Below are 24,394 nucleotides of genomic sequence, written 5' to 3'. Positions count from 1 at the left end.
TAAAGAACAGATGGCTAACAGCAAGTTTATTTTGGTTAGGATAATCCATACATAAAGCACGTCCTGAGGGAGTGAGAAGTGAAATATGTCGTGTTGCTGTGGAGAGTTGTAAAAGTGGTAAACTGGATAGCAGTGGAATTGTGGGTAGTGGTAGTGCATAGGGGGAAAATGTCAATGAAGGAGAATGAAAGGGAACAATTACAAGTCAGCCAGGAGAATCAGCATAGAATTGAAATAGAATTACTGTATAGTCCAGAGCACAGCAAAGAGCCTCACTGTAAAGTGGCTCAAAGAAAAAAAGGAAGAAAAAAAAAAAAAAAAAAAAAAAGAAAAACAAACAAAAAAAAAACACTCCAGAGAAAAGGAGACATGACACCTGACAGACCCCATTTTTTTTTTAAAAACACCTCCACTGCCTAGCACTATTAAGATTTGCTCTGCTTTTAGCTCATTTAGTCAAAATGAAAAAAAAAAAGGCACAATGAATTTCAACTCGTTCATCTTTAATATGCACAGGAGTTGAAAAAAATACAGATGAGCCACCTTAAAGACTGTTTCAACGCTAAAATTTATAAAAAGATACAAACAATCGGAGGCCAAAATGCGATCTGTCGCAGTTTTTTTTTTTCTCATTGTTTTTTTAATCTTTTCTTCAGCAAGTAAAAATCTTGCAACCAGCAATAAGCTTGTATCAGTTTCTGATACAAGACAAAAAAATTTTAATTCTTTAAAGTGGCTCGTTTTTTTTTTGTTTTTTTTTTTTAAATAAGTGTCTACATAAGTTCATGAATTTCACACTTATGCAGGCCTTTGTTCATCAATAATAAATGGATAATTCCAAAAAAAAAAAAAAAAAAAGAAAGAAAGAAAACACCAGGGCTGCCATTTGTCCTCAAATCCTCTTCGTCAGTAGTCTGCAGCCAAACCACAACTACATTAGTCCAAATGTAAATGTTTGTTTTCACTACATCCCTTTACAATTAAATGCTAAGGGACAAAAACATACAACATAGCCCATTCCAACAAAATTATTTGCCCTCACAATGTCAATCTTAAAAAGACAAAACAAAGTCCCCAATTAACTGTGAATCAGTAACACAAATGTTATTATTGTTCTCAAGTGTCCCGTCAAACGTCTAACGTGTGGCAGCTTTTTCGGTTTATACTTTACACAAGAAAGATACTTTTTTTTAGTTTGTACAGTTACATTGTGTAGCAAATAAATCTAACAAACAGAAACAGCACTGCCATGGAGCTCCATTTTCCATTGCTTGTGTATACATCAAGCGAATGTCGCTTTCCAAGTACGTTTAGCCAAAATAATAATAATAATAATAATAATAATATTTATATAGGGACGACAAAAGTGTGCATATAAGACTGAATCCAAGCTGCAAATGTGGAAGCTCCACCACAGAAAATGAAAAAAATAATCTCAGTTCAATCACTTCTGCAAAGTTTCTCTCTGCTGATGATTTAAGCCTACATTTTTTTAAACATAGAGAAAATATATTCTCTCCATGTGTGGTGGACGGGGAGAAATGATAAAACTGCGCATGGGCATAACAACCTTTTGGCGTTTGTCCGTGTACGAACCTCCGTGGTTATGAAGCAGTAAAATTACTCCCAAATCATCAAGTGCGTGATACTGAACAATCCAGAAAGTCCACAAACACTTTGAAAGGGGACAGTGGCGTCCCTCAAAAAGTCTTGTTGAATTTACGCCTTGCTATGTTTAATGATGACTCCACCTGTTCCTCTTCTCAGATGGCACTGGTTACCATGCCAAGAAAAAAAAAAACATACTTGTTGGGACGTTCGCGGGTTAAATGACTCCACTGGGTTAGAGTATGTACATTTGTTTTGTGTGATTTCTTGATTTTGTGTTATTTTTCCACTTTCCATATACACATCACAGTTCCATGATGACTTCATAAAAACAAAAAAAAGAAGAATCAGTGCTAGCGTACATGCTATTTGCACACAATTTAAAAGAAGGGAAAAAAAGAAGAAGAAGAAAAACAAAAAAAAAAAAAAAAAAAAAAAAAAGACCCCCGCTTGCTGGATGAACTGCTCCACAGACTAGTCCACAGACACCTCAGAGAAGGAGAAGCATGTTCCACATGGCTTAGCAGAGCAGAGGCTGGATGTCTTAATGAAGGGTGTCTGTCCTAGCACTCTAAAATCAACATCGACATCGGGCTGTGACGTCCTAATGAGAGAAATTTGCTGGAAGAGAAATAATAAACAACGACAACAACAAAAAAAAAACTGGTTCGTCTTTTTTCCCCCTCCCATCTTCCAAATCGGCTGATATGATGGCTGGTAGAAGAACGTTAGAAGTTTCTAGAAATGTTGATGCACATATATGACTCAAGTCTGTGTGTTTGTGTATGTGCTAGTGAGCAAAACAGCAGAAATTTCTTTTTTTCTCTTTTGGCAATTGCATTATGAGTAAAGAGGTTGTGTCTCCTCCCTCTTCTTACGAAATGTGTAGACTTCACTCCAACTTCGGGAGACGCTCGAGAGAGATATTCGTATCCTTCAGTGCAATTTACACCTGTAGTTTTTATGCATCTTGATTGGTTTTGTCAGGTTAGTGAGTTGCAGGTTGATACGTGATGGTTGGATCGTGGTGAGGGGTGGCGGGGAAAGACAGCAGCAGGAGATCCCGCCCGATTCAAGTTCTAACTTGGCTCTATTAGAACTTAAACTCCTTGGTTTGGAGGTTGGATGTCGGGTCGAAGTTGAACGTGCCTCCTTGTGTTGCTTCAGGGATCAGACTTGGATCCTCATCAATCTAATCAAATAAAGAGAAAGAGAAATATTTTAGGGTTTATGAGAATGAAATGAAAGGCTGGACAAATAACTGACTCAAAGAAAATAAAGATAGTATTTTAGAGAAATGCCACACCAAGATACTCACATCATCTCCTGAAAAGTACTGATCAATGATTTCAAACGCTAGTTTGTAGATGTCCTCATTTTCATGCTGTTGCAGGTTTTCAATCTTTTCCAGTCCTGATGAACAAACATAACGTTTAGATCTTGCTGTTAAAAGAGTTCCACACACAGCAGCAGACAGTAGGGATGTTTTCAGGAAGGTTTTAAGGAACTTCAGAGTTCCTGGTTCCAGCAGGTACAATGCACAACACAGTATGCATGAAGGCTGAGAATCAGGATGCAATGTTCTTTAACATTTTGTGTACTAGCTAAAACAGATTTTTAAAATGCAGGGAAAGATTGCATTTGACAAATCAGTGATGTTTAGTAAGAAACACCACTTCAGTAGTTTCTGAATTTTTATTTTTATATTTTTAAAAGCTGACGATAAAAAAGGGTTCCCAGAACTATGACCTAGGAACTAAAATGGGTTCTGGTGCTTTTGCTGGAAACAGTTCCTGTGATGAAAAAACTCCTATTGCTTGCTTATACTATAACACTTTAACCCACTACCACCTCAAGAGGACGACCACCCTCTAGTCTGCCCTCTACACTGTGTTCTGTTTACCTCCGCACTCCTCAATGATCTCAGCGATGGTGCTAGCCTCCTCGCCAGCCATGATCAGGATATTCTTCAGGCCATCCAGAACCACCTGGACCACCTGCGAGTCCTTCACCGAGAGCAGGTTACAGAAAGGCGGGATCACATTCTGCTGCACCAAGTACTCCACCTGTCAATCACGGCACACAAGAAGAGGAACTGATAACGTCCATTCTTATTCACTGTGCTTTATAACTCACGTGTGTGCATTTAGTTAACACAAACCTGATCTTTCCTTCCACTTATTGTTAAGTTGCTGATGGCCCATGCGGCCTCTTTCTGTGTGCCAAAATCTCCCTGGAAACAAGACCGTGAGCAGAGATCAGAGAAAAATTGGCACCCCATTTTATTATTCATTGGTATTATGGAATACAAAATGCACTCCCTTTGTAGCATGTGACACTCGACCATTACAATGGAGACACGGCTGCAGAATTAGTGAAGGATAATTGTGTGTCTTACCTTGGCCAGCTGGTGTATGATCATGGGGATGAGCCCTGCATCTATCACAGCCTGCACCTGCTGCTGGTTCCCTGCGGTGATGTTGGACAGGAACCACACGGCCTCCTGCAGGACAACACCACCATACAAAGAGACACAGTCAGATATTTGCATCCTTAGAGGAGATCATTAAACCCCTGAGGTCAAAAGTAAGACATAGCATACATGCAGCATTTCAAGTACAAGTCATTTTCCTAATCATATTCCATGTTCATTAACGTATTTGAATAATCTTCATAAAAATAAAAACATATTCCAGATACAGGTTAATTACTGGTCGAATGTCTCCAGAGAATGACATGCAGTCTTCTTAGTCCAATAATAAAGTTGGGGAAAAAAAAAGCCAGTCTTTAGATATGACGAAGGGGTATCTCCTACTGGACATTATTTTGCAAAATATATATGCGTCATGGTGGCTCCAGTTCATGCTGTGTGTGTGTACACACCTTGTTGATCTTCTCTTTGGGGTGTGTGAGCAGATTGGGGAAGTGGGAGAGCACATCACAGTTGAGCACCACCTGAGTCTGCTCGTCCGTCCCTGTCACAATGTTACCCACTGCCCTCAGTGCTGCAGTCTGAGTGAGAGAAGGAAAAATACATCATCAATAGCATGCACATCAATATGACATGGTACCTAGTACAATTTCTTAAAAAAAAAAATCACCCACACACAGACCTCTTACTCATTTTTGTTATACAGCAGTTTTATAGCATGTTTGGATTAAGCATTCCTTTACCAAACAGGCATTTCTTTTTAGGAGTTCTTAGCCTGAAATTTTTTAAAAGCTATGATGAGTTCATGACTTCTGTGGTAATATCTGCACTTCCACTACAATTTACTGTAGAACTGTTTATGGAGAATAAAGACTAATATTAACTATTATTTGATTTGACAGGGGGGGGGGAAATTACTGAAAACAGCTAGCTGCAACTTGTATCAGGCAAAACTGTTGACTATACCAGGGGTACTCAACTCTTTTCTGGACAGTGACCCGATTTCAAAATTCTCACAACCCAGAGTTTAAGAATCTATGCTGTAAACTAAATACTTCGTTCGATGTCCATCCCTAAGCAACACCCCAAAATACACACACACTGCTCAGGCTAGAACCCCTAAATGCTACAACAGGCAGTGCTTTCTGAAATAACAGGCAACATGATTGGATGTTGGTGATCCACATCATTTGTTTTATTCTATTCAGAAATTCCTGAGCAGGTATTTTATTGAATCATTGTACATGCAAACAACTTTAACAAATATTACTCTCAATTAAAAATCTGTAACCACCATTTAAATTAGAAATAAGCCAGATCAGAACAGTTGAATAAACCAACACAGCTTATTAAAGTATTTTGGTTTTTTGCTGTACTAATACTCACAGCAACTCCTATGTAAGGGTTTTAGTCTCATGGTATTCTTAGACAATAGCCTCTGTGTACTAGCTTGAGGATCTGTTTAACACAGACTTCAATACACTTCTGTAAGTTGCTCTAGGATAAGAGGATCTGCAAAATGATCTAAATGGAAATGTGAATGCATCTATTTCCTCTGTCTGTATTACTGTCTAGAGACTAGATTGTGCTAAAATGTAATTTTTTTCTGTTTATTTACCTGAACTTTGACCTCTTGGTGACTGAGCAGGGGGACAAGGAAGGGGACGACACCTGAGTCTATGACCATTTGTATCTGCTCATTTCCTCCATCTGTTAGGTACGATAAAGCCCACACTGTATCTACAAGAATCTAGAGAGGGTAAGACAGAGACTTTAATGGAAAATTCAGTATTCACTTAGACTGATGTCATTTTACAGAATGCCTGAATTTCTGTAACAGAATGATGTGTCCAGTGTACTTACATTTATGTCTGTGTGGTATATGAGTACACATAGGGCAGGGAGGATCTGTTCAAGAGAAAGAGAAAGCCTCTGTAAGCAGTGCTTATACAACCTTATATATTCATCTGACTAGTCTTTAAAGCTTATGACACCTTACAATTTCTAAACAGGAAGTGGTTTGATAACGGTTGTCTCATCTCTAAAACGATAACACTGTGTGATAACACAGAGCATGATCCATATTACAATAAATATTAAAGGCCAAAACATCAGCATCTGAATTATACATCAAAGCCGGTTGCCTTTACACCTTATTTGTTTATTATAGTTAAGGTCCTATGAGAGTAGGACGAAGCAGGATTTCTACAAGAAAGCGTTATCTTGAAGCTGCAGGCAGGGTTATACAAGGATTTCACTGGGATGTAAACACACACGAGCTTTAGGGAGTTACTTTCCCCCTTACAGTAGAAAAAAACAATGCACAGATATTCACACTCACACACTCACACACTCACACACTCACACACTCACACACTCACACACTCACACACTCACCTCCTGTACTGTTTCCATGGGTGGGGGCGGGTCTTTGTTTCGGCACAGATTGACGATGACCCAGGTGACGTTCCTCAGGAAAGTGATGGGGATGGAGGGATTGATGAACGACAAAAGGGGTTTAACCACGCCCAGTGAAATGACGTAGTCTCGACACTGTGGCCCATCACCTGCATGGGTCAAATGCACATGCACAAATCAGCACTGTTCATGCAGTTCAGTTCCCAAGTCTGGTTTAATTAGTTATTTTACTAAAATTTCAAATGGCCAAAAAGATTCATTTAATTTGGACTAGACTTAAGCCATGCCCAAAACATGCCCATTCTGTTCAAATGAAAATTCCACACTTTTTAGTTTGTCATTAATGATTTTTTAAATAAATTAAGTCTGATAGCCTCAAGTTCACAAGCTTTCGAGGTCTGTCCTGTTGTCCCTGTGCCTTTACACTGTTCATATGCTAGCTAGCTGAATCTTTACTGTCAGTCACTGACTAGTTTCAGGGATTGGCGTCCATATTTCCTAGTCGCATAGCAACAGTGATGTCCATTCAAAAGACGACTCAGAAATGAGGGGAAACCTACTGCCACATCTACTTTGCTTGATGATGTTCCCTAAAATACAAAGCATTTCAAAGATGATAATTTACCAATGATGTTGCCCAGGGCCCACACGGCCTGCTCACACACATTCTGATGAGGGGAATGGAGCAGTCTCAAAAACAAGGGAACAGCATCTAAACACACACACACAAAAGAGAAGGCATGAGAGGTCAGCTGAATCTAAAGTTCACATAGCTGAGAGAAATGCTCAGGGCCTGGAAGGCAGCCATCTTACTGGATTTGACTACAGCCTGCGTCTGTGCCGAGGTCCCCGACGCGATGTTAGTCAAAGCCCAGGCAGCCTCAAACTGCAACGAGGGACTGCAGAGAGATATGAGAAAGAGGGAAGGGTAGACAGTTTGAGAAATGACATAATGAGAGAGATCAAAGGGTCAAACAAGCTCCAGACTCCCTAAAGACCCAAAAACAATAGAAGAATCTCCAAGACCTGGTGTGTACCAAATCACTTAAAAGTAGTATAATAGAAATCCTATTCTCCATCATGCTTTGTATTTACGACATATTTGACTTCTGCTATTAGACATAATGAGTCTTTGTCAGGTGCCAAATAATGCTCCATGTTCACCTCAAGCCACAATGGAGGAAGTAGCTACGCTATATGGCCAAATGTTTGTGGACACCTGACCATCTCACCTATATGTGCTTATTGAATACTTCATTCCAGATTTAGTCCCCTTTGCTGTTATAATAACCTCCACTCTTCTGGGAAGGCTTTCCACTAGAATTTGGAGTGTGGCTATGGGGAATTGTGCTCATTTAGCTTCAAGAGCATTAGTGAGGTCAGGCACTGATGTCAGGCCAGAAGGCCTGATGTGCAGACTGCATTCCAGTTCATCCCTAAAGTGTGCAGTAGTGTTGAGGCAAACCATGTTTTCATGGACCTCAGGACCTCGCTTTGTGCGCAGGGGCACGGTCATGCTGGAATTCCAGCATCTTCGGGCTCCTTAGCTTCAGTTAAGGGAAACTGTAATGCTATAGCATACAAAGACTTCCTATACAATTATGTGTTTCAAACTTTGTGGCAACATTTTAGGGAAGACCCACATATGGGTGTGATGGTCAGGTGTCCGCAAACTTTTTGCCATATAGTGTATGATTGGCTCCTCTCCTAAATAATAGTCTGGTTAATCAGACTAGAATGAGCATAACACAGATACATTACAATACATCAATACTTCATCCAGCAGGAGAGGGGTTTGGAGCAGGGCGTCAGGCATTCCCATGGATGTTGAGGAAGATAGAGGAGAAATTGGTGATGTGGTCTGAACTAACTTAAAAATATTTCACTGTGCTGTCTTGGTTGATACACAGAACCTGAATCCCTATAAAAATGGCAATGGCATAAACAAAATTAAGTCTAAATACAAGTCCTTCACTGTGTGTCTGATGCTGTAGGGCAGAAAAAGAAGATACACTGATCACATTATTTAAAAAAAAAAAAAAAAAAAAAAAAAAAAAAAAAAAAAAAGAGAGAGAGAGAGAGAGAGAGAGAAATGGGGGAGGGGAGAGAAAAGCCTGAAAAGCACAGCACAATGAGGAGCACTCCATAATCTCCTTCATGCTCCAATTGCTCTCCTTTACACTATCCATACATTTACTTGCCCATTCTTAATCTATCCATCCATCCAACTCACTCATCCAGCCATCGTAACATGATGGAGTGGTGTAGTTGGTAAACTTACTTGTCGTCCCTCTCCAGGCATTTGACGAGGATGGGTAGAATCCCAGATTTTATCAAGTCATCGATGGGAGGGTTTCTGTCACTGGAGAGTAGTTTTCTGCTCACAGAAAGAGCACATTATTCAGAACATGGTACAGGCAGTAAATAACTTGTGACATTCACATCACTATTTGATCATCCAATTAACAAAATACCCCAAACAAACACATTTCTAACCTGGCTGCTTGTACAGCGCTGAGCTGTACTACTGCGTTGTCACTGGTGGCATTCTGAAATAAAGCGAGAAACCGAGTGAGGCAGAAAGAGCGCATAAGATTGAGCGACGGGGCAGAGTGCACAGCCTGTGTGGCATTTAACAAATTCCACCATCCATCAGTTGGCTCAACCAGTCAAATCTCTTGTACACCACCATAATCCCACCATCACAGTGAAGCACTTACCTGTAAGATGGCGTCTAGCGTTACATTTTGCTAAAACACAGAAAAGGAGAAAAACAGAAAAGTGAGAAATGTCATGATTAGGTGAAGTGATTTCAGACAAAAACACAAAAAGATTAAGCATATCACATAATATGACAATTACTAAACATTAATGCAGTCATTGAAGTGATCTTGCAGATTGACAACAGGCAGGAAGAGGAAACCAGGAAACAAAGGATGAAATTACAAAGAAAGAAAAAGAAAAGGAAAGGATGGAGAGTGGAGAAAGTCAGGAGGAGATCCTCACCCCCTTGAAGTCGGCGTCTACGTCGGAGTCCTCGAGACTTTCGTCCTGTGGAACGTTGCGTTTCTTCAGTAGGTGCTCATCTCTCTTGTTCTGTAGAGGAGAAAGGTATAATGCAGGTGATGACATATGGGATACAATCTTGCTCAAATATGTGCACTTTCACATGGTCACTCGTTCACTGAATCGAGTGGTCAGTCAAACCTCACTAGCATAAATGTAATTATATTCCAACACACTGCAACCAGTGATCCTGAATAGGTCTTCAAATAGTGGCTTACTTAATTAAAAATAAAGGCAAACTCAGCACAGTGTTAATTATTTTCCACCACAAGATTAATTATTTGCTACTAGGTAGCCAACTTAATACACTCTTCACAGGCTATGACAGCTCTTAAGTGTAACCCATCATTCCAGTTTTAATGATAGAAGGTTATAAAAAAAAATTCATAAAGGTTTCCTTTAAAAAAAAAAAAAAAAAAAAAAAAAAAAAAAAAAAAAAAAAAAAAAAGCTCTAATTTTACTGCACACGAATAATTTACAAATAAATGACAAATAACCAATAACTCTTAAATTTGGCCGCAAAATCAAGCCACTAATAGCTGAAGTAAACAAGCGTGATTGTAGAACCCTGCTGTATGGTTGGCTGTTCAAAAAAAGCATTACTGCCAATAAATATATTTTATTGGTTTTTCTTGGCCAATAAATATATTAGTTACTTTGATTCCTCATTCTTCCAGAGTGTGTCATTGTATCTACTGTGTGGTATGTGATCTTACTGCTGCTGAGAATTTGTGCTTGGAGAAATGCACTAGTTTTTCTCTGTACTACACACGCAAAGCATCCACATTCCCCTTCTTCTGCCCAAACAGCCTTTTATAGCCAGAAACCACTGCTTCACAGATCTGCAGTTAGCCTCAGCACTGGCTGGATGCTGTGCAAAATCCTGCTTCCTGTCAAAACGTGCTCCAGCAACGATTAGTCCAACATCTGAAACAGCTGCTAGACTGGAACGGTTCTGTGGGCCGCAGAGTAAGGACACTACTGCACTCACAGTGAGTGAGCTCGATGAAGCGGACGTCATTTTTTTCCTTGTTTGTGACAGCAAGGGCCTACCCAGGGCCTACAAAGAAATTCCCCTCCCCCACCATGGACAGTCAGGCCACACCTCCCTGTTTTTGCTGCCTGCATACAAGCAGCTCCTCAAACATGTGAAGTCTACAGTCAAAACTATGAGGGCTTGTTCAGAGGGAGCTGAATCAGTGCTACAGGACTGCAAATTGTTCAAAGAGGCTGCTACCTGGGGTTCTTACATTAACTTTATCGAGTATGCTTCACTGCTTACTGGCTTCATTAACAAACGTGTTGACGATGTCATGATTGAAAAAAGGATAAGGACTTATCCCAACCCAACCAGAATCCCTCGAGGAAAAAAGAAGTCTGGATCCACATTCAAGCTCCTCAAAAGTGGCAATGGAAATGAGCTTGGAACAGTAAGAAACTATTTAAAACAAGTTCTGAAAAAGTCTGCAAAGAATATTAACAGACTGCAAAATGGAGACTACTTTAACAACTCTGATCCATGGCACATGGCTCAGAATGAGCTCAAAACATTCTAGGCAGGCTCTGACGCCAACGACCATAAGATCCTCTGATGACCAGATGTTTCAGCTGTCCACATATAAGGTGAGCAGATGCCTGAGGATGGCAAACACATGGAAGGCTGGAGCATGCCCAGAACAGCTAGAGGAAGTCTGTGATGATGATATCAACATGTGTGGCCCATGCTAATGTTCCCATCAGAATCATACCTGTTCCAAAGAATTCTGCCGTCTGAATGAGTATCACCTAAATCATATGAAGCGGAGAGATTAGACATGGTACACACTAAAGCCAGCATACTTGAGCGTCATTGATTCACTTTACCCACCATGACAAGAGTAACGTTTGTGCAAGAATGTTTACTATCATTATCTCCAGGAAGCTTGCCCTTGGCGTACACTGGGTCTTGGACTTCCTCACTGGCAGACCCCAGTCTATCAGGATGGGTGACCACAACCCCACCACACACATCCTGAACACTTGTACTAATAAATAAATAAATAAATAAAAATAAAAAATATGCAGATGACACTAATGTAGTAGGCTTGATCCACAACAGACCGCCTACAGGGAGGAAGTAGAACTTCTGGTGCACTGAGAATAACTTGCACCCCCAACTCAGCTCAGCAAGATTTAGGAGCTGATCAGTGACTTTAGGAAGCTGAGTGTGAACCACACACTGCTGTATAGAGTCAAAAGCGTGTTGCTTGAGGTTCACACAACTCAAGACTTCTCATAAACTCTCCTTTCCTCATCAATGGCTTTATTACCTCAGGAGGATAAGGAAGATCAAACCTGCAGACCACATCCGCACCAAGTTCTTTACATGTGGAGAACATATTGACCAACTACAACACAGCAACTCCACTGTGTCTAACCACAAAGCTCTGCATTAGGCAGCCCACTGCATCATCTGGTTAGCTCCGCCAGCCATAAAGAACATTTACACACACTGGTTTTTAAACACGTCAAGCTGCTGGTTTCCACTCTACACACACATTTCCCTCAGAACCGGAACTGTTGCAATATTGTTATCCACTCAGACAAGATTGTGCAATATGTTTGTCATCCATGCAATCGGGACTGTATGCAATGATCATGCCTGACTAACCCTGACTGTTTTCACCATACGATATGAAACAGTATTATCTCCAACTCCTTTTGCACACACTGTATATGTATATTTTTTAAAATATATCTGTATTGCAGCACGTATGGTTGTGTACTCTCGTCATTGTCTTGTACTGCACTTGTTGCACTACAGAGGTGCATCTGCACTGTATCTCATACCATTTGTATTTATGATGCATGCTGCATCAAAGAGAGCAGTAAGAAAGCTTTTCGTTACGCTGTACTGGTCTAACGACAAAGCTGAACTGAAGTGAAGAGTGCAGAGGCCCACATACCCCCATGAAGTTTTGCAAGAGTTCTCTTTCTGGCTTTGGGCCAAGAACAAGTGCCCAAGTTGTGGGATGAGGGAAGCCCTGACCCAAATACTGCCAGCCTAAGTGTGTACTCCAATAGCAACAGTGCTTAAGGTATAGAGAGGCCCAAGGCAGGGAAGGGAATAAATTGAGGAGAAATAAATATCCATGGTGTTAGAACAACAGAGTAGAACAGCTGAACTCCAGAACGTGAGAGAAACAGAAAGGTTAAACCACATACATTTAACAAATGCCACTTAAGAACATAAATAAGAAGAATAAGAAGCCAGTTTATTCCAGTAAGCACTGTTGTTCAATCACAAAACTAGTTCAAAAAAAGTTTACCGGACTGAAACTGTACATCCAAATCTCACAAAGGAGGATGTGTCACTGATACGGTAGTTTTGAAATTAAAATGCTGCTCAATTCAAAGGGTCAAAATAAAGTCGAATAGCACTGTAGTAAACAAAAAGAAGAACTGAGAAGCTGAACAAAAACCCTGAAGGTCTTGAAAAAAAAAAAGCCTCCATTTCAAAACACACTAAAGTAATATGTCTAATAATTTTACTGCAGTTTGATTAAAGGAGCAGCCTGTGAGGCGAACTGCAGTTACGGTTAAAGCGAGACTGATAAACCGTGCTGCCTCTGGTGAAACTCCAGATCCTGAGGCCAGTTACAGCATATGAATGAAACCGAAGGTTGGTTTTGAGGCCTTTCAGGGTTTTTCATGTTTCATATGCAATATCTATATTTTGTTTCGAGTGTAGTTTCACTCCTTGCTACACTGTGCATCTTTTTTTTTTGAATAATTAACTGAGTTAGTTCACTGATAGTTCAGTCTTGTGTCTTCTGTGATATGATCTTTCTTGTTAGTCATATCTGAAATGCTATATTAACCCACACAACCAGTAGATTAACTCGTAATCCTTGTCAGTTACATATCAGAGAAAAGTAAGTTAGGTAGCTTTGTTCTTATTGCAGTGGGTCTAATTTCAGGGACAGAAAAATGTAAACAAAAAGCCTTAAACAATGAAATTACCGACATCCATTCATTCCAATATTCCTTGAGAGGTTTCGATGACGCTGTGAAAAAACGCACCTGAACAAAAAAAAAAATATTTTTTTAAGCTCACCTGAGGTTGAGCATAACTGGGCAAAATAATAATAATAATAAAAAAATCTATGCCTGTCTGAATATGCCTCAGGTTATAGCTGCTACCTCTAATCTGATAAAGCTGCTGTATGAAACATTAGCAGTTCTCGCTAAATTTTGACAGATGCAACACCCAAAAAGTCCACCTGCTCCCATCAATCCCATGCTCTCCATTCAAACCTGTATCTATCCAAAGATGTACACAGTGCAATGATAAGAAAAACTGGAAAAGAAAAATGGCACTTTTGTTCCATTTAAGCAGTTACACTCCTGATTCTAGATCAGAATTTGTTGCATTAGCTTGGTGTAAACCTGTTTATCGGGTTTATCTGCAACTAAACAGCACTGCTAAGAAGGAAATCCAAGCAAATCATACTTATACCTGAACACCAGCGAGAGTTGTTGTATTGTCTAGCAAGTTATGTAGCCAACATAGCTACAACAGCACAGATAACAATACTATACAAAGATAAGTCATTATTTTGAGGTTGATAGAATATATTACAGCAACAATATCAAATCATCAAAACCTACCACGTCTTTACACACCCTTTAAATCTTTCAGTTGTCTCCAGAACTCACTTTGGCCTCACCCTTTCCTTGACCCTCTTCTTTTCCATAGCACACTTCATTCTCTCTTCTGTTTCATAGTAGAAGTCATTGCTAATCACAGTGGACTTGAAACTTGTGGTTGAACATCAGCATTCTTTACTGTAACCTCCATAAAATATATCAGTAACTCTGCTGAAACATTAGGCTTATCTCTTACTTAACAAAGCAAGCCGATCCTTGTAAGGACTCTCCATGTGTGTGAAAATAATCGCTTCCCAGATGGAACAGTCCTACCTAGGACAGTCAAGGTGTGTATTTTTGTAATATCTGTCAGGCTATAACAAACTTTAGACGTGAGATTGCTTTTTCAAAATTGCTTATAGCCCCTTTAATATTAGAGTTGAACTAATTTCACAGACCTATGCTCAATCCTTTAATGAAAACCATCCTAATAAGCTTTCATTGGGAGCTTGACATAAAGCACAAACTCCAGAGATCTACACACAATCCACTGTCACAAAGGTAAGTGTATCAGATACCTGAGGAGAATCATGCCGAGCTCAGATTAAAGGTTCCTATGTGGTCTCTCCTCTATTCCACCTACCCACACATCCACCCACATACGCCAACTGTAGCTGCACTGCATCACAAATTCTCTGATCAGCCTCAGTGTCTAATGATTAGGAAGAAAAGCAACCTTCAGACATGCGTGTGTTTAATTAAAGCTAACCAATTAAACACACAGCGCTGGTGAGAGAAAACAACTTTGTCGAAAGATGTGACGAAGCGTGAACTCTTGTTGTGTTACAGCACGTGTGCAAGGTGAGAAATGGAAAGACTGCATTAAAAGAAAAAGCTGGGGCGTATACCAGTTTAAAGGTGAACTGGATTTGAACGGTGATGAGCCTCGAGGTTCCCAACCCCAGGCACTGCAATAACATCCGAGGTCATTTTCATTCTCAGAAACAGTTACTGAGTCACTGCTATTACATCAACAGGGGGAGGCCACAACATGCTCTATTTTTACCCAGAGTCGTGGGCCAACAAGCATCAAACAGACCTCGCTGTACTTGGATCAGCCTGATTTTTATGAGAAGAATAAATGATCATAGCTAGGCTTTCTGGAGTTTATGTTTCTACTTCTCAATAATAATGCTAATCATTTCCAAAACTTGTTGAGGAAGCTGCACGTCTTACTTACCTTTCTCAGTTCGACTGTTACTTCATTACGATGTCTTCGCATAGTCTGAAAGAGAAGAAAGAGCAAAGTGTCAATGTTAAGACATCCACAAACTGGAAAGTTTACCTACACAGCATTCCACAACACAAGTCCGTGATACATTTAACTCAATTGTTAGGAGGAGCACAGCGGGGAGAGGAAGAGGGATGGGCCCTGTTTGGGCATCATTCATTTTTCATGGTGATTCATGAAATAAAATATTGACATGTCTCCTCAGTCATAAAACTCTTCTGCACAGTCTATGAATCAACAAGAGACACATTTTCAGCAGGTTTCCCTTCCTACAAACTTGGATCAGTTTATTCACAGAATCATTTATTTACAGAAAAACTACAGTGATATTCTGGCATATGCAAATAAAAATGTAGAAGCTGCAGCTTTCGTTATAAAAGCCAATTTAATCTCCTCATTTTATGATTTTATATATTTATGCATTTTTCAAATGAAAGAACTAAAAACAATATGGAGCAGTGGTCAATAAACCTTCACTAAGGCAAGCGTTAAATGTCCGGGCAGTCCTTAAATGATCAGAGTTCATCAGGGGGAAAATAAATAAATAAATAAATAAAAAAAGAAAAGTCAGTATTAAGGGTCGTTCCGAGTTGAAGGGGGGAGAAAAAAAAAAAAAAAAAAAAAAGTCATACGATTATAACGTAGTAGATGAAATGCCCAGAGAAAGCCTGGCTATTCCGGTTGAGAGAATTACAGGGCAGTGCTTTCATAACACGCATGAATCATTAGTACAGGCCCAGGCCAGGACGAGAGCGGCTTATAACAAATGAGGTGTAAAGCTGCATCCACAATGAGATGAAAAACAAGTCCCAGACTGGCCACTCCACAGAACAAAGAGGCAACCAGCCGCTGTAGTCATGACAACCGGAGAAGCCCCACAGTCACTCAAGTCTGGAGAAGCGAAGGAGCTGCTATTAAACCAATCACATGTTGAGCAGATTCACTCCGAAACCTTTCACACAACACACTACTGAATTGCCCAGTTTACTCGGTATTCATGCTCGCAAGTGACAAGGCGCTGACTTCACTCCATGTCTTGAGTCTGGGTAGTGAACATTACACCTGGCGCACGTCCATCTTTTAAACATTAAGAACTGGTAGGAAGCAAATTGCATACTGCCTATCGCAGCTGTTATATATACACAGCAACATGTCATTTGATGGGAACTCAAGTTAAGTTTTGGGGACATCCTGCGCAACAGGACTGCTCTGAGGAATGCGTGTACATAAAATTCAAATGTCAGTCTGCATCCAGTCTCAGCCTCCATCCAGACTCTCCACCCATCGGCAGCGTCTGATCTTTTGTACACTTTTCTGGCTTCAAGCTTCATTGTAACCTGACTGACTCTGGACATCTGTGGGCCGGTTTCTGACAGAGAGCTATGTAAGATAAAGCCACAGAATTAAAAAGGTTTACAGCATTATGTCTTTAAAAGTTGTTCGAGTTCTGTTTTAAATGGTTAGTGGTAGCGCTGGGCGATACTGCACCAAAAAAAAAAAAAAAAAAAAAAACACACAAAACAAAACAAAACAAAAAAACACAAAACAAAACAAAAAAAAAAAACTTAAATTTTTTTTCAACTACGAACGATTCTCAATTACGATTTCAATTTTTTTTGTTCTTACATAATGCAACTGAAAAATTAAGCAATTTATTTATAAAGGTTTTTTTTATTAGAATAGACTTGTTTCGATGTGCAAAAATAGTAACAGCACCATCTATAGCAAATAGTGCAAACAATGCTTCTTTTAAATTAATATTTAAAGAAAAGATATTTAAAGAAATTCATTTGCACAATTTGTATAGATGGCGCCTGTTACTATTTTTGCACAACTCAGTGAACCTTTCCTTCTCGACAGAGTAAATGGGGACCATGTCTTTTGTGACATGAGAAGTCAACTTGGGGTATTCTTCTCAACTCTGAGTTCCTCCCGTTTACGGAGTGATGGCAAATCAACATGGCTGCGCACAGCATCAGAAATAAACAAAAAACTTAACATTAAATTAGTTTACTATATAGAGTATACTATATATTTAAATTAGTATACTATACATTTAAATTAGTTTATTATATTCAAATATTAGCTTCAGATTAATCAACATACAGACATATTTGTTTGTGAGATCTAAAACACTGACTATACAGTTCACAGATTGAGAAAGAAAATATAGATCTCTTATCAGGGTAAGCTGCCTAGCTAAAACTTGGGGGCGTCCAGTTTCCCCACTTCGTCTGTCAAATGTGCCGAGGTCAAAAACGGCGTAATTCTGACCGGCAAATGACCGTTTAGGATGTAATGCAGCATTATAATCTACATAAACGTGTTCATCTAACTTTTCAAACCTGCACCAATTCCATATCTCTGAAGTAATATTTGCACCTTTCTTTGCTACGAGCTCAGTCCTTGGTGAAGTGCTGCCTGTTTATCTTTTTTTTTTTTAATCTAAGCATGCAGTGTTTGGGAGTTGGCATGCTGTATAAGGGGTTTATCAAGTATACAATCTTGATTAGAACATTTTGATGTTAATGTTAAAACATTACTTCGAACTAAGCGAGAAAATCACCCAGCACTAGTTAGTGGTGAGTAAAGAAGATACCGATTCGTGTTTGCGAACATGGCTCTGGGCAAAAATATGTGATCGTTTTCGGTGTCAGTCAAATGGCCTCTTTCTGTGAATATATATTTCGACAAAACTCTCTAGAGAAGACTAGAGCTCTGACATATGAGACTAGTTTGCATCCAAATTCAAATGTAGCCTGTTGCTGTGTTGCTGAAACAACAGCTCCGTATCACAGAAAATGAATAATTTCCTGTCACTTTGTCACTTGGTAGTGTGAATGGAAGCTCAGCGCTTCACTACATATTTAAAATGTTTTTTTGTTTTTAAATAAAATGTCCATTTAGCAAATGACAACCTAGTTTGCAAGCTTATCAACAATATCCAGTTGTTGAGAATTAAACTGACAGAGCAAGGAAGGGTATGAAGGGGGGGAAGCGCTCTGGAATGAACACGCGGAGATTCCACACAAGGGGGATGAAGGGAGAGATCAGGTTTGGTCTTATGACTTGGCATCTTAGTTCATGTTTCAGCACCGGAGCCCAAGCACCAACTTAAGCAATCCAAATGCCATGAACACAGAGAAAGAAACAGACTAAGAGAGCAGAAAATTTTAAGAAAAATAAATAAATAAAAAGCAAGCAATGAATCATATAAATATCTTTAGGAGCTCTACAATTTATAGTCATATGAGGAGACTGTCATGCCATAAAGGAGTATAACTGCATAAGCATTAAACTCTGTGTTGTGTTATAAACCACAGATTGTCACCAGTTGCTTGGTCCATTAATCAGAAAATGAGGCCTTACAATAAAAAAATGCTTAATGGAATTTGTGCTTTCGATGTAGAAACAAACAACAAACTTGCCGGTCAAGTGGTTAAAGTTGTGAGAACACTGTTGCTAGGCAACTGAGAAACTCATGGCCAAAGCTAGCTAATGAATGATTATTGAATTTGCTAGCTAGCAAGTCTTTGATTGAGCTGTTAAGTCTTTGATACAGACAATGTGTTGGCACAATTATGGTGGAAACACAAAATTGCCTCAATAATATTAGCATTTTTCTCAGATGAGATGTTACATTACTGAGAAAACACTCACTATGATTAATATTAAGACACTTGACATCAACCTTTAAACTGAAATTCCATGGTTTCTGCCACATTGAGGAATATCTCCAACATCAAAACGTTACATTTTGTGTCAACTCAGAGCTACTAGAAAATTTTGACTTCATAAAAACATTTCAAATATAGTGACCTAATGTAGTAATGTATCTTTTTAAAAAAAAATGGGATGCAGATGGATAAATACAGAGGTGAAAAAAGCAGATGGTTAAGAAGTCTTAGTGATGAAAAACTGAAGATGTTTACTAAGAATTCCACGCATGCCTCCCGGTCATGACTGGGTCACTACAACAGAGAAACAAAGCATGTGTTTCAACTCAGAAAGACGTTATACAAGTACAATGTGTAGCTCCAAACAACTGATTCGCTCTTTTATGGAAATTAAGTAAATTCAGACTATGTTTAGAACAACATTTAGAGAAGAGAGCTGCAGGTTAACGCATTCGCCACGTGCATGAAGCATTAGTGCGGCCCTACAGTCTGGCATACCAATGTGCAAATACTGTATATAGCCAACGTAGTGTGTGTGTGTGAGATGAGTCAGACTCAGAAGTGGACTGAAAGCAGAGCAAAGCAGTTGGGAAACACTCCATAAGCCAGAGGCCTGAAGCTTCCCCTAGTGACATGACAGCTTGGCACTGCTGAGCTGTACATAATGGCACAGTGTGCGTATCTGTGCGAATGCATGAGAGCGATGCGAGTGTTTGAGATTGCTGATAGTTTGTGAACCCACGCCTGATGTGCTAATAAAGAGGCGAAACGTATAAGACAACTTGTAACGTGTGCTCATGGCGTTTCCGTAAGAGCTTTCTCTGCTCCTGAACACCACCTTATGGGTCCTTCATAACCCCAGTCTTTATCACCGCCAAGGGTGGTGCTCGGCGATTATTTCCACCTTGCCAGCAACAGCACAGCAATAAATATGGAGCAATCTGTGTGATACTGGAGTTCTGTCAATACTCAAGTACTGGATTAATGGAATGTTTCACCTCTTTTTGCAGAAGATTCAAAGAGACTTAGTACAAGTCTTACTCTTTAGGCTGACTACTCAATTTGATTCATGATTCGCTTGATTTGATTCAATTTAGAAAAGATTCTTTTGAAAACTTAGTAACATCAGTGTGGGTGCATTGGGAGAACAAATCGTTATATCCTTAATATATTTAGCAACAGTGAAAAGTATGATGCAAAAAGCACCAGCTTTTCGAGTCTTCGCTCGCACCAGCCCGGCAGGCATGTCTGGTACTAGCCTTAGTGTTAAGTTATCGTATTGCGCAGTGTACAAATACTTGGCAAGCTGTAATGTTTCGTTCCACCACTCACTGGCAGCAGCATCGTAACTTACTCAAGTTCTCCAGCCGTTAAAGTCTTGGGGGACGTCCTGTTTGCTGCTGAACGTACGAACTAGTACACTAGTATGCTAGCTTACTGACTTGTGAAAAATGGCACACTTAGGATATGGATGTTGTTTTTAAACCCCTCTGATCTCTCCTCTCCTGATCTGAAATAAAGAGGCAGGAGGAATGTGGGCTTGATTAAGTTTAAATGTTTATTTTACCTCTCACAATATAAGCGGTATTATGACAAATAGCCTACTTTATTATGCAGCCTGCTGAATGTATTGTTCAATAAGCAGATATAATAAAATATTACGAGACACCATCGTACACTACCCACCCCTAACAAAACAGTTACTCATGCACCCATGACCAAAAATGTTACTTCCTAATCCAGCTGAATCTCTGTATAAAGCCGATCAGAAGTTAAGTTCAACTAAAGCTTAAAACTTTATAATTTATGCACTCTGACTAAGAAAAAACAGAGAAAACATGTTATCAACTTGGAATTCTTACTTGGAAAAACAGGAAGCGATTCTCAGCCCTGAGTTCAGCACATGGCATCATATCAACATGGCTGTTCGCATTGTGAAAATGATCTCTTCTCTACCTTTAAATGAGATTACAATAGTATAGACACATACATTAGTTAAATCTATAAAACTAACCACATGCTAGTTCATGAACTTGTGGTGCTCTGACAAAAGAAAAGCTTCCACTGAGACATTTCATGGAGTTAACTCGAACGCAGCATTAGCATCTCGGAGCGATTGTGTGAGAATATGGACTGCAACTCAAATTCCTGGAATAGCTGAAACAAGAGAAAGAGTGATGGCTTTTTCTTGCTTCACCCATGTGCATACTAGCTTGTGCATATCAAAGCGATAAACCTCTCATGTTAGTTACCGCCGTCAGAAACAAAACATCATTGTTTTTCTACCTGATCTCTATTTATCACATTTGTAGCACGTGTGATTGATACAGGCAAGAAACCCGACATATTGAGGAGAAAAAACCTGTTATTGGTTTTTTTTTTCCTTAAATAATGAAGCTCTAAGGGCAGCTGTTGAATTTAATAAGTATTTATGCAAAATACTCATTTTTGTAGAACAGCTTTATAAACTCTTCATAAATCCAAAATGTATTTGTAAATTAAGTAGAAACTGTAGAAATTTGTCCTTTAAAGGAATACGTTATTACAGGCAGGAATTTGTGTTTATGGTACCAACACGGATGAAGGGCGTCATGGTGCACAGCGAACCATAAAACCTTTAGGAAAACATGAAGAACCAGATATCGCTCCCGTGTTATTGCTCCTGTGTTATTGCTCCAGATACCATCCAGGGAAAGAACCCAGAAAGATAAAACTACCTAACTACAGTAGACATGTCTTCCATTCTTAGTGTAACAGTTGTAGTTTTGAATTTGCATTATATAGTCATGTTCTTTAAACATTTATACACAGAATTCAACAACTGCCCTTAGACACTTGGACAAGTGCATAGAGGTTTCTTTTCTCAATATAGAGAAATGTGTAGAAATTATTGTTTGGGGTAATCACACGTAAGCAAGCTACAAGGTAGACATAGATGATGTTGAAAAACCATGGCTTATTGCTTTAATGCAAGACTCTTTCGTGCACATCGGATGTACCGGTGCCTGCTAATGATTTGTTACGTCGTACACAAAAATGACAATGTGGAAACAAACTGTCCATGTGTTAGACATTCACGTGTATGTGTTGCCTGAACTGCCTCTACTCAAGATGCTCACCGCTGAACAAAATTCAAACTAAGCTGTAGATACTAAAAATGGATAACAAAGATTAAAATGGGCTTAAACCTCCGTAACTTAAGACAAGCAGCTTGTAGTTTGTTTCTTGTGGGTGTGTAGCGACTGCTGCTGTTGTGGCACTAATCGGTGTGAAAATTGGTTTGACATGTTACATAACCAACGCTCCCTGCTACTTCCTCCTAAGCTTTAGTTTTCTTCGTAATGTCTCTACATGGCATATTGCGGTTAGGATAAAACCACAGCTATACATTTTTCTTCCATTATTGCATGTCAAGCAGTAAACATGAACTAAAGTTGTGAGTGGGGAACTGAAGAAATGTCGGACCACATGCACCACAGGATTGGTCCAAGCCAGTTGTTCGGATTTGCGGCTCGACTGGGTCATACCTAATTTGCACGGAATTGTCAAAAATCTCAGTTTGTTGCAGAAATCGTGGCCCTGCATATCTCCTACACAGAAAATGAATCTGTTGCTTGTTAGCGTAAATGTAGCGTCAGGGGTAGTTATGATGTGGTTAACCAGCACTAAACAGGTAAACTGTTCTACTAAAGAAGTAGGTTTAGATTTATTTGGAGTGTCCTGATCCAATCCTGGCCTGAAAAGCTGGATCAGATCAGATCTTTTTTCATTTTCTAAGCCAGTTTGGTGCTGACTGACTGACAGGACACACACACACACACACACACACACCACCATGCCCATGAACACAGGATACAAATCATCTGAAAGCACGCAGTCCATCACAGCTCTGTTATTTTCCATAACTCAGCCACGAGAAGCTGGCAGAGAGTCGCTCGGTTCCTTCGAATCGGAATCGACTCATCGGTACATGCCTGACATTTATTCATTTGGCAGATGGTTTTATCCAGAGCGACTTAGCAGAGAACACAATCCAAGCACAGAGCAGATCACAGATCTCTCTCTCTCTCTCTCTCTCTGGCAGTTTCGAGACTCTCAACCATTCTGATGACTAGCAGTGAATCATTACAACAGAGCTACTATTTCATTAAACTAGCAGTACTAGTCAGTAAAAGAGCGCGAGCTTGATTAACTCGCACTGCTAACAGGCTAGCTAATATTACCACCGGCACAAACGCTTTCTCTCTCATATCTGTTTCAGTATTACTATGAAACCATGACCAGTGAAGCCATGTTGAATCGCGCTAACTATCTCTACCCGGCTTGTACCTCATTCTCTCTCTCTCTCTCTCTAGCTAGCTCGCTAACCAAGTAACCGGCTACGAGGTAAACGCTAGCTAGTCAGCGTTAGCCCGCTTTAAGCTAAACTCGGTCTCAGCGGTCACTGAGAACGCAGCTCGAGCTCAACACAGTGAGACACAAACAAAAATGTTAAGTTGTTTTTTTTTTTTTTTTAAATAACGTTCATTAACAGCAGCTAGACCGAGTGGTTCACGACTGGAGACATTATGAGCGGTGTAAATGAGGCCTTTCCCCGTAGGCCGCACCCGCCGCTCCGCATGTTGCACTGAAGCAGGTTCCGGATTCGAGCTCGAGCTGAAGCGCCGCTGAAAATTCACCGCAAAATCCGAGTCAAAAACGCGACTAACGCCAGTCACTACCGCGCTGAACGCGGGATCCGTCAGCGACAACAAGGCCTCCGACTCACCTCGACATCTCGGCCCTTGTTTTTAAAGCTCTTAATGCGATGATTTTCCAAGCCGGCGTTTTCTGCCATGGCTGTGTGTGTGCGCGTCTTCTCCGTGTGTAAGTCCGACTCGCGGCGCTCCGCTCAGACACTCAACTCGAGAAACGAGCCGCGGCCGAACAGACGTGACAGCATTATTTTTCCCCACCGCTATTCCGAGAAGTCCCGCCTTCTGCCTGTTGATTGGCTGCAACAATCTGAAATCCGATTGGACCGTTTATGGTTGTGCACGGAGGAATGAGCTAGTAGCCAATTGTAGCGCAGGAGGTGTAATAGTAAAGCCAATCCTGGTGTAGGAGGCGGGATTAGTCGGAATACATTGGGAAAAAAAATAACTCGACGTAACGGAACGTTATGGGGCAGGAACAGAGGAGCTGTGAAGGGGGGGAGGAGCAAAGGGCAGGATTTCACTCTGTGTGTTGAAAGCTGTAAACTTTTTCAGACGCATAAATAACTCCTTTTTTTAA

At 40.0% G+C, this 24,394-nt stretch overlaps 1 protein-coding gene across 1 annotated transcript; it reads right to left on the bottom strand.

Annotated features, from left to right (window-relative positions):
* On the bottom strand, positions 1-24,084 carry kpna3 (karyopherin alpha 3 (importin alpha 4)). The gene is made up of 17 exons (XM_026931684.3): positions 23,889-24,084; positions 15,393-15,437; positions 9,464-9,553; positions 9,178-9,207; positions 8,954-9,006; positions 8,739-8,834; positions 7,271-7,356; positions 7,083-7,169; positions 6,437-6,606; positions 5,903-5,947; positions 5,658-5,789; positions 4,492-4,620; positions 4,007-4,111; positions 3,770-3,841; positions 3,512-3,674; positions 2,927-3,021; positions 1-2,800 (listed from the first exon to the last, which is right to left on the bottom strand). Exons 1-17 carry the CDS (start codon positions 23,955-23,957, stop codon positions 2,702-2,704), a joined length of 1,566 nt encoding a protein of 521 aa, XP_026787485.1. The 5' UTR covers positions 23,958-24,084; the 3' UTR covers positions 1-2,701.
* Positions 24,085-24,394: the final 310 nt, after the last annotated feature.

This window comes from Pangasianodon hypophthalmus, chromosome 26, assembly GCF_027358585.1.
Source record: "Pangasianodon hypophthalmus isolate fPanHyp1 chromosome 26, fPanHyp1.pri, whole genome shotgun sequence".
Lineage (NCBI taxonomy): Eukaryota > Metazoa > Chordata > Actinopteri > Siluriformes > Pangasiidae > Pangasianodon > Pangasianodon hypophthalmus.
This window is presented reverse-complemented; position numbering and strand designations above follow the sequence as displayed.